The sequence below is a fragment of the Oncorhynchus clarkii genome, chromosome 19 (assembly GCF_045791955.1).
Source record: "Oncorhynchus clarkii lewisi isolate Uvic-CL-2024 chromosome 19, UVic_Ocla_1.0, whole genome shotgun sequence".
Taxonomy (NCBI): Eukaryota; Metazoa; Chordata; class Actinopteri; order Salmoniformes; family Salmonidae; genus Oncorhynchus; species Oncorhynchus clarkii.
Window position 1 is genome coordinate 16,997,246 of NC_092165.1, and position 10,302 is coordinate 17,007,547.

The 10,302-nt window shown below is 42.6% G+C and overlaps 2 protein-coding genes across 3 annotated transcripts in view; one reads left to right on the forward strand and one right to left on the reverse strand.

Moving 5' to 3' along the window:
- LOC139374877 (E3 ubiquitin-protein ligase TRIM21-like) overlaps positions 1–10,302 on the reverse strand; it is a 155,271-nt gene that overhangs the window by 45,877 nt on the left and 99,092 nt on the right. The gene's annotated exons all lie outside the window — the stretch shown is intronic.
- On the forward strand, positions 1,007–10,262 carry LOC139374873 (thioredoxin-related transmembrane protein 2-B). Its single transcript, XM_071116055.1, has 8 exons — positions 1,007–1,373; positions 1,981–2,041; positions 3,235–3,348; positions 4,991–5,067; positions 5,343–5,449; positions 7,015–7,080; positions 7,215–7,344; positions 8,691–10,262. Exons 1-8 carry the CDS (start codon positions 1,185–1,187, stop codon positions 8,868–8,870), a joined length of 924 nt encoding a protein of 307 aa, XP_070972156.1. The 5' UTR covers positions 1,007–1,184; the 3' UTR covers positions 8,871–10,262.

Sequence of the window (10,302 nt, forward strand, 5' to 3'; positions counted from 1 at the left end):
TTCCTGAAGATAATATTGTAATTTTTACTCCATACATTTTCCCTGGCAACCAAAAGTACTCAAATACATTTTGAATGCTTAGAAGGACAGGGAAATTGTCAAATTCATGCACTTTCAAGAGAACACGTTGTCATCCCTACTGCGTCTGGCCTGGCGGACTCACTAAACACAAATGCATCTTTTGTTAATAATGTGTTGGAGTGTGACCAGCTGTCAGAGCAGCTCACAGATCACTGCATCTGTACAGAGCCCATCTGTAAATAGCTCATCCAACGACCTCATCCCCATACTGTTATTTATTTTATTTATTTTGCTCCTTTGCAACCCCAGTATCTCTACTTGCACATTCATCTTCTGCACATCTATCACTTCAGTGTTTAATTGCTATATTGTAATTATTTCGCCACTATGGCCTGTTTATTGCCTTACCTCCCTTATCCTACGTCATTTGCGCACACTATATATAGACTTTTTCTATTCTATTGACTGTATGTTTGTTTATTCCATGTGTAACTCTGTGTTGTTGTTTGTGTCGCACTGCTTTGCTTTATTTTGGCCGGGTCGCAGTTGTTAAATGAGAACTTGTTCTCTACTAGCCTAACTGGTTAATACATTTAAAAAAAAAATGAAAATGGTGTCATCTGCTTTGCTTAAAATAAGACATTTCAAATCATTTATACATTTGCTTTTGATACTTAAGTATATTTAAAACCAAATACACTTAGACTTTTACTCAAGTAGAATTTTACTGGCTGACTTTCACTTTTACTTGAGTAACTTTCTATTAAGGTATCAATACTTTTACTCAAGTATGACATTTGGGTAGTTTTCCCACCACTGGGGGAGTCAGTCGGCTATAACGTTGAACAAGCCCTGTACGTACAAAGTGGCATTTTTTTTCCCATATGAAGAGCCTGGTCTTTCATTAGTCCTTCCTCTTTTGCAAAATGTATACCAATCATCGTTCCTTTGATTTTTTTCAACTGGCCAATCACCACCATTTCACAAAGGAGGCGGGACCATTTCCAAGGATTCGTCCGCAGTGACCTCCGCACCATCCTTCCTCCCCTTTAATTTGCATTGGCCGACTGGAAATCTATCCTGCGAGTCGCATTGCTCCAGGCGCCCTCATCTTCTCCTATTCCTCCGGCTGTTTTATTTTATTTGTATATCTAAATTAGAAAATGGCGTTGCTAACACCTCTCCTCGCATTCCTCTACCACTTGCCGCAGGTGTACAAGTGGCTGCTAAAGCCATACTATGTCGCGTCTCTGTTCATGTCAATCGGGTTTCTCATGATCCGCAAGACGCCAGGCATCTGCGAACATCTTTCGACACAACGAGAGGATGGCAATCCCTGCGATTTTGACTGGGTGAGTATTGGATGGTGTAACAAATTGGGATTGAAAAATATAGAGAGATACGTTAGATTGACAACGAGCTAGCTAACGTAGCCATCCTATGCTAAATGTGATGACAGAGTGGGGTGTTCCGTTAGCTAGCTGACGCTAGCTACATGAATGGCCATTGCAATTCGATGGGAGTTGGCCTGGGTTCGACATTGAAAAGTGATATAGACTGTAACCCGAACCGAGATCGGAAAGTAGCAGGCAGGTGATGAGATAGAACCGCGCAAAGGGTGAATATACTGGGGAGTTAGCAGGTGCGAACCCCCTCTGATACTAGGCTACCAGGGCCTTGATTTTTTTTCTCGGGCAGAAAGTGCCACTGCCACCATGAGTGCATGCACCAAAACCACCCCAAAAACAACAGGATGACACCGTCAATGCTGGAGTTAGTGGCAGGCCTTGTTTAGCCTCCTAGCTAGCACTGGAGCCGCAGGTAGCCTAGTGGTTACAGCGTTGGGCCAGTTACCGGAAGGTTGCTGGATCGAATCCCCGAGCTGACAAGGTGGATGCATTCAGACTAGGTATCCACCTTTTATAAACTGTATGTTTACTCTGTTATCATGTTCCACAGAGAGAAGTGGAGATTCTTATGTTCCTCAGTGCCATCGTCATGATGAAAAACAGAAGAGCTAGTAAGTATCAGCCCTGAACCAGGTTAATCATTAGCAGAGTTGTACCCACCTGTGTTTAACCATTAGAAACCCCCCCCCCCCCCCCCCCCCCCCCCCAGTTGGTTATCACTAGCCACATAGGGTTTTAGAGTTTATTAGTCACATGCACAGGGTCACAGATGTGAAAAGTATGACTAGTGGTGGCTATTCAGCAGCCTGATGGTCTGGCGGTAGATGCTATTGGTCGTCAGTTTTTGCCATGATGGAAGTGGGGAGAACAGTGTGGCTTGGGTGGCTGAGGTCATAAACCCTGCATATTTCTACAATTTATCTTCTTAAAATCTGATTTTAACCTTAACCACGCTGCCAACCTTATGTCTATCCCTAAACTTAAATGAAGAACAAAAAAAGCACATTTTAATGTTTATGATATAGACAATTTTGAAGCTGTTGTATCTATTGGAAACGCCCTCAGTTGGAGCTAGGGGTCTCCTTCAGCAGGCAGACATTTTTGTTTTACATGACATGGTTACCATTTCAGTAAAACAAGAAGTACCCACACACATTGCTAGCGAAGTTTCACCTTTGTATCCACAAGGATAACATTTCAGACAGTTCAACTTTGTCTGAACAACTCGTTTAGTGTAAAGCCAACATTGTTTTGTTTGTTCTAGGTTTCTGGTGTATATTGATGTTATTGTTGTAGGTATTCAACCAATCTGCTATGGCAAATGTCTTGTCCACACAGCCCTATTTAAATGAGTAGTTTAGTGTTGTAAACGGACTGTTTTAATAGATCGTTCATAGGAAGAAATGTCTGTCGACCTTGTGGTGTTTACGTTGCGTTAGCCCTGTTGGCACTCCCTTGGTCTTTCATCTGCCTGTCTCTCCCTCCTTCCTAAAGTGAATCCCTCACTTGTTAGGCCTCAACTACAAACTGTCCCTCTGTCTCAGACTCCAAATAGTTTCTACACTATTCACTTTTTTTTCATATCACTCCTTTATCACTCTATGGTTTTACAAAACTGTTTGTTCTAGTCTTCTATTCCCATCTGTTCTCTCTCAATGTTATTGCTCTTTGTCAATGTTATCATCTTTGTTTCCTCTTCCCCACGTGCACTATTGTCCTCAACCTTCAAATTGTCCTTATTCTAGGCAATAGAATTGTTGTTTTACTTGATTTAACCCCAACTCTCCATCTCTCGTTGTCTCAGTAACGGTGGAACAGCATGTGGGGAACATCATTCTGTTCAGTAAGGTGGCCAACGTTATCCTCTTCTTCAGACTGGACATCCGCATGGGCCTGCTCTACCTCACCCTCTGCATCGGTCAGTACACACACTTGCACTACACAAGGTGTGCATACATACACACTTTGTTTATACATACACACACATACAGTTGAAGTCGGAAGTTTACATACACTTTGGTTGTAGTCATTAAAACTCGTTTTTCAACCACTCCACAGATTTCTTGTTAACAAACTATAGTTTTGGCAAGTCGGTTGGGACATCTACTTTGTGCATGACACAAGTAATTTTTCCAACAATTGTTTACAGATTATTTCACTTATAATTCACTGTATCACAATTCCAGTGCCTCTTTGCTTGACATCATAGGAAAATCAGCCAAGACCTCAGAAAAAAATTGTTGACCTCCGAGGGTCTGGTTCATCCTGAGGAGCAATTTCCAAACACATGAAGGTACCATGTTCATCTGTACAAACAATAGAACGTGAGTATAAACACCATGGGACCATGCAGCTGTCATACCGCTCAGGAAGGAGACACGTTCTGTCTCCTAGAGATTAAAGTATAAATCAATCCCAGAACAACAGCAAAGGACCTTCTGAAGATGCTGGAGGAAACGGGCACAAAAGTATCTATATCCACAGTAAAACAAGTCCTATATCAACATAACCTGAAAGGCCGCTCAGCAAGGAAGCCACTGCTCCAAAACCACCATAAAAAACAGACTACGGTTTGCAACTGCAATGGGGGCAAAGATCGTACTTTTTGAAGAAATGTCCTCTGGTCTGATGAAACAAAAATAGAACTGTTTGGCCATAATGACCATTATGTTTGGAGGAAAAAGGGGGAGGCTTGCAAGCCAAATAATACCATCCCAACTGAAGCACAGGGGTGGCAGCATCATGTTGTGGGTGTGCTTTGCTGCAGGAGGGACTGGTGCACTAAACAAAATAGATGGCATCATGAGGAATGGAAATGATGTGGATATATTGAAGCAACATCTCAAGACATCAGTCAGGAAGTTAAAGCTTGGTCGCATAATGGGTCTTCCGAATGGACAATGACCCCAAGCATACTTCCAAAGTTGTGGCAAAATGGCTTAAGAACAACAAAGTCAAGGTATTGGAGTGGCCATCACAAAGCCCTGACCTCAATCCTATAGAACATTTGTGGGCAGAATTGAAAAGCAAGGAGGCCTACAAACCTGACTCAGTTACACCAGCTCTGTCAGGAGGAATGGGGAAGCTTGTGGAAGGCTACACAAAACGTTTGACCCAAGTTAATGAAACAATTTAAAGGCAATGCTACCAAATACTAATGGAGTGTATGTGAACTTCTGACCCACTGGGAATGTGATGAAAGAAATAAAAGCTGAAATAATTCATTCTCTCTACTATTATTCTGACATTTCACATTCTTAAAATAAAGTGGTGATCCTAACTGACCTAAGATAGGGAATTTTTACAAGGATTAATTGTCAGGGATTGTGAAATGTGAGTTTAAATGAATTTGGCTAAGGTGTATGTAAACTTCTGACTTCAACTGTACATACATGGATACAGACACACACACACGCTCCTCTACCGTTGTGGTAATTAATTCAACCGGTAAATGCCTGGTTAGATGACATGACCTATAACCTGATGACCCCTCATTCGGCCCTCTTATTGGCTCGTTACTCTTCCTTCTGCTCACTGACTGGCTGATTTATGTGTTCCAGTGTTCCTGATGACCTGTAAGCCTCCTCTCTACATGGGCCCAGAGTACATCAAGTACTTCAGTGACAAGACCATAGACGTGAGTACCATAGAGTACCTCTTAAGGCTCTACTGTAACACACCATATTACCATTGCCATAGTAGTGGTGTGTTATAGAGAGAGAATAACACCGATGGGTGTATCACAAATCATACTTTCACATGATCGCAGAAGATGACACCAGTTAGATTGTTATTGACATTTCAGTTGAAAGTGTGTTTTTATCATGCAATTTCAAAATTGACATTTTCAATCGATTGAAATGTAACGTTTAGTGAAATCGACGGCTGACCTTGTGCCCCCGGGGTTTGCAGGACGAGTTGGAGAGGGACAATAGAGTGACGTGGATCGTCGAGTTCTTCGCGAACTGGTCCCCAGAGTGTCAGTCCTTTGCCGCCGTCTACGCAGACCTCTCCCTCAAGTAAGACGACACGACTAATCTTCACTCTACACGACAAAAGCCGCCATTTTAATGCATTGCATCATAAATCCTTGGCTTTAATCTACTATCCTCTCCTGTATTGTGTCACAACAGACCATCTCATATGGCCCTATTAGGCCAGACAAAATTGATTCACTGTTTAATGGACCCCCCCCCCCCCCCTCAGAAAAGTGAGGCGAGCGAGCAGAATAAAATAATGAAATGACATTAAGTGGTTATAAACAATAACAGTACTTTACCACCGTGTCCTAGGCACTTTGTGCAGGCTTTAGGCTTCAGGAGTTAGATTATTCCATGGGAAAAGCTACACTATTTTTCTTTAAAATAATGCAGATGTTACAATGATATAACCGTGAGAAATGAAACGCGATGGGAGGTATTGCTTGTGACAGTTTCATTATTCCTGATTAAGAAAAAAGAAAAAACAATCCAATCTCGTAATTGAATGTGATGTATAGGGTAATAGAGTGGACAATTTAAAAAAAGAAATGTTTTTTTTTAATACATCTAATTCAAGAACGATTGACATGAAATAATTGTAATCAAATTCAAATGTTGATGTGTAATAATGAGTTCATTACCTGAATGGATCTCTATAGCCTATAGGCGCTAACAATATATCCATACTAATATGATTAGGCCTTGTAGAAAGAGGGTCTGCCAAATGAACGTAGCATTGGAAACAAATGCATAAATCCAGCCATAGACTATAGCCTATCATCATCAAAATGGAAAAAAATGTCATTTTATAACATGCCCAATTAGATGCATCAATCTATGTCGATCAAGCTTGGTCAAATTTGAGCCCAGTAACTTCGCTCACCGCATCCTCCTTCGACTGTCTCGTCTGGCGGCCACGAAAACCCCCGACACGATGTGTGTGCGTGCCACTGGCGAGATACTTTGCTCGGCATCCTAGCTGTTTCTCGGTGGCGCGTCATCGCTTCAAACGCATTCCGTCTCTGTTGGCCTACTACTACTGGTGGTACCCGGGTAAAATGCAAGTTATGAATTGCACATCAACATACAGCCGACTCACTTTGATTTCATCAATAATTTTGACTGACATTTGGTTGTTCAAAATACTAGCAGCTTTCACTGCGTCTTTTCTGAGGAAAGCCCTGATCTCTGGCCAGTCAATTAGTTCAATGACATTGTTGTTTCGTCTATTAAATCGCTACTAAATAGATGTGAAAATGGTGCTTTAACCATGAATTGAACCGACTGTTTGTTTATAATGAGGGACGTTCCACGTTTTAAACTGGACACATGAATAGGATGAATTGGCGCTGGCTTCAGCCATGACGGAACGAGGGAGAAATTAAACATCTGCACGTCGCCTGCAGGTGTGAGCGTGTGTGTCTCACTGTCCAACCCGAGGCTCGAACATGATCTATCTGAGCGCGTGTTCCGAGGCTGTTTGGTCTCTTGCGCATCAACTTGGGAGAGCAGACCGTGCATTACAAACGAAGCGCCCACATGTCGGTGGTAATGCTATTGCTGTGTTTGTTGGGAAATGGATGGGTTTTCTTTCATGGTTACAGGTATAACTGCGCTGGGCTCAAGTTTGGGAAGGTGGACATCGGGCGGTATGGAGACGTGTCTAAGAAGTAGGTCCCTTTTCTCATTCGCCCTCTCTGCGGGTAGATTATATTTTTTTTTAGTGAAGTAGCGTTCTGATTGGACGGCTATGATTTGAAACACCGTTTTAATAGCTTCCCTTCCCTCCATCCCTCTTCTCCAGGTACAAGGTGAGTACCTCTCCCCTCTCCAAGCAGCTGCCCTCGCTGGTGCTGTTCCAGGGGGGCAAGGAGGTGATGAGACGCCCCCAGGTGGACAAGAAGTGTAGGGCCGTGTCCTGGAGCTTCACTGAGGTGAGACGAGTGGCTTCAGAGCAGAACACACACACTCACACGCACCAGGGTTTCCGTTAGCTGATAATGGCAGTGTTTTAGCCAATGAAAAAAAAAAAAAAAAAAGGTAAATTAATAGAAAAGCAGATTAATAAAATTGGCACCAGCCTCTCCCCCTGGGAGAGGGAAAAATCCCATTGCGAAATAATGCTTTTTAGCCTATTCATTGATGGAAATGCCAGTAGACTGATCATACTTATCGGTCTATAAGTTAATTTGCATAACTTTGTGTACAGTATATTCATTGTGTATTTTATCACACGCGTATAGGATGCAGAGCCTTTGAGTTGAAAAATCTGTCGGCCACGGCGAGAGCTGCTGCCACAGCATCTCAGACAGCAAATGCATAAATGGGCAATGGAAGGTCGTGCTTTTAAGTGCGTCGCACACCACTTTGCAATAAGCTGGAGGCAGTATGCATTTTTTGAAAACGTATGCTTAATCGAAACCTGAACACTTTAATGCATAGTGAGGCATGGCTTGACCTTGCTTCAAAGTAGCCTAGTCAAAGTCCGACCATATTTGTGGAGGCAATTATTTTATATCAACATTCTTTCATTGACCAGTAGCCAAAGGCAAAATCCTGGCCGTGTTAGCAACCCAAAGCTAGTTGTTGGATATTAGACCCCCCCGCCCCCCCTCTATCTAAATTTTTCCATCTCCGTCACATGAAACGGCTCGCGTGTGCGGTGCCCTTTTGACAACGGTGTTTTCCCCTCTAATTGCATTGTGGAACAAGCATTTGTGTGGAAGTGCATCGCCGCGCTTAAAATGTAAAGAAATAATAGTTGATCAACGTTTTGTGCTAAACGTTCTGATCAGTTGCGTTGGACTCATTGCTTAAACTTAGCCTAAGCTTACTGGTTGTATGAATTTGGGATCTTACCGTCCCAGAGTCTGTTTTGGAATAGGTTCATTCTTTCTCGACAAGGTGATTTTAATAGAATAGGTCAACTTTTCTGCTATGCGTGACAGTCGATTTGACGTAGGGTCGTGATTCTGCTGTTCGTTACCCGTCTCGCTGTTGTTCTAACATCCTCAGTGCCCATCAGAATTCGGGTAAGAAGGACCTCACGTCGTGGCGTCCTCAACTTGCATGTTCTGTTAATATGAACGACCATATTCAAAATGGGATTTTTGTCTTTTTCTGAGCGCCGCGTGTGGACGGTTAAGCACCCAATGGATATACGTCCCGTCAATTTCTCAAATGTCCTGTAAATGGAAAAAATACTGCCGGTCTAAATGTCCGGAAACTCTGACATGCACACGCTCTCTTTCTCTCTCGCACTCTATCTCACTCTCAACAGGAGAACATCATCCGGGAGTTCAACCTGAACGAGCTCTACCAGAAGTCCAAGAAACTCAACAAGTCCAAGGGAGACCGGGGCGACAAGATCAACGAATCCCAGTTCCCGCCCGTGCCCGAAGAGGAGGAGCCCGAGATCGACGCCCAGGAGGAGGAGACGGAGACCAAGAAGGACAAATAGAATTGTTGGGGGTAGCGGCCTCTGAAGAACGGCGTGGCGTCTCATTGGGACTAGGTGGCGCTATGCTGATGCCGGAGGGGGTGTGCTGTTCGATCGAGGGAACAAACATGATTGTTATGAGTCCTTTTTATTGTTTTGCTATATACTGTATGCAACAAGATTTGAGTTGCAAAATAATTGTATTATGATGATTAACTCAATATTAACTCATTTAAATCTACACTGATTTTTACGTCTCTCCATCACACCTATGACAGTTATGTTGATCTTTCCACCAGTTCCCTGGAGGACCTCTATGCTCATCATTGGGTGCGTCCCAAATGGCATTATCTAATACAGTGCAATACTACAAAGTAGTGCACTAATATAGGGAGACGGGTGTACTTTATGACTTAAACAATTTGAGTGCATTTGATTTGGGCTTAATCTTGGCACACTACAACGACGCACTCCGCTCATAGTGTTTCACTCGATTTAGAACTTGTCCCATTTGGGATATGAGAGTGGATTTACACTCTGTCCAGTCCATGCTTGGTGTGGCCAAATTGCATACACCCGTTGAACGGAAGTTACCTTGGCTTTTGGGGGAAATGGCAACCGATTCACTTTTATAGTGCACTAGTCAAAAGTAGTGATATGGTACCGTTGAGCTGGCAATGTCTCATATTGGACCAACGCGCCAGGCATTGGCTCAAATGTCTCCTTCATTAGCCAATTGCTGTCAAAGGCTCTTTGCTGCATGTCTAAGCCATGGTCAACCATTTCACGCCATCTACCTACCTCCAACTGGGTCCATAATGATAAGGTAGGGGGTGTGTGTATATGAACCACGGCCTCTGTCCCAAAATGCTGTCTTTGAGAGGGAATTTAGAAAAATATTAGCAAGTGTTTTTGTTTGTTTTCCTTCCATAATTGTGGTTTGTGAGTTCTTTTGTCACCTAATCATAGTTTTCAGTTCAAGATGATGCTGAAGGGAAAGATGAGGATGGAGAGCGTTTGGCTATTAATGCTAATTCCATGTGAGGACTAGACCAGTGTTTTTTTGTTGTCCTGGCAATAGGTAGAATTACATTTTTACTTTCAAAAGCTCCCATTTCAGGGCTGGCTTCTGTCTAAACACTGTCTTTTTTTTAAACCCAGTTGTCATTTTGTGAATTGTTGACTAAACACATTTTTACACCAGTGCAGAGAGAATTGTGTAAATTGAGGTGAAGTAGCAGAACATTTGACCCGTTTGACATTCCCTTGGTTACTGTAGAATCCTGCTGTCTCAACGTTGCGTTCAGAATGTGTCGATTGATTCTGTGTATGTGTGAATCTGCCTCCTGCTTGATATGAAACCCCTAGGGGCGTCTGACTTTTTTTTTATGCAATAAAGTGTACATTATTAAATTCAGTCTAATTTACATTTTAAATCGCGCAACAGTAATAT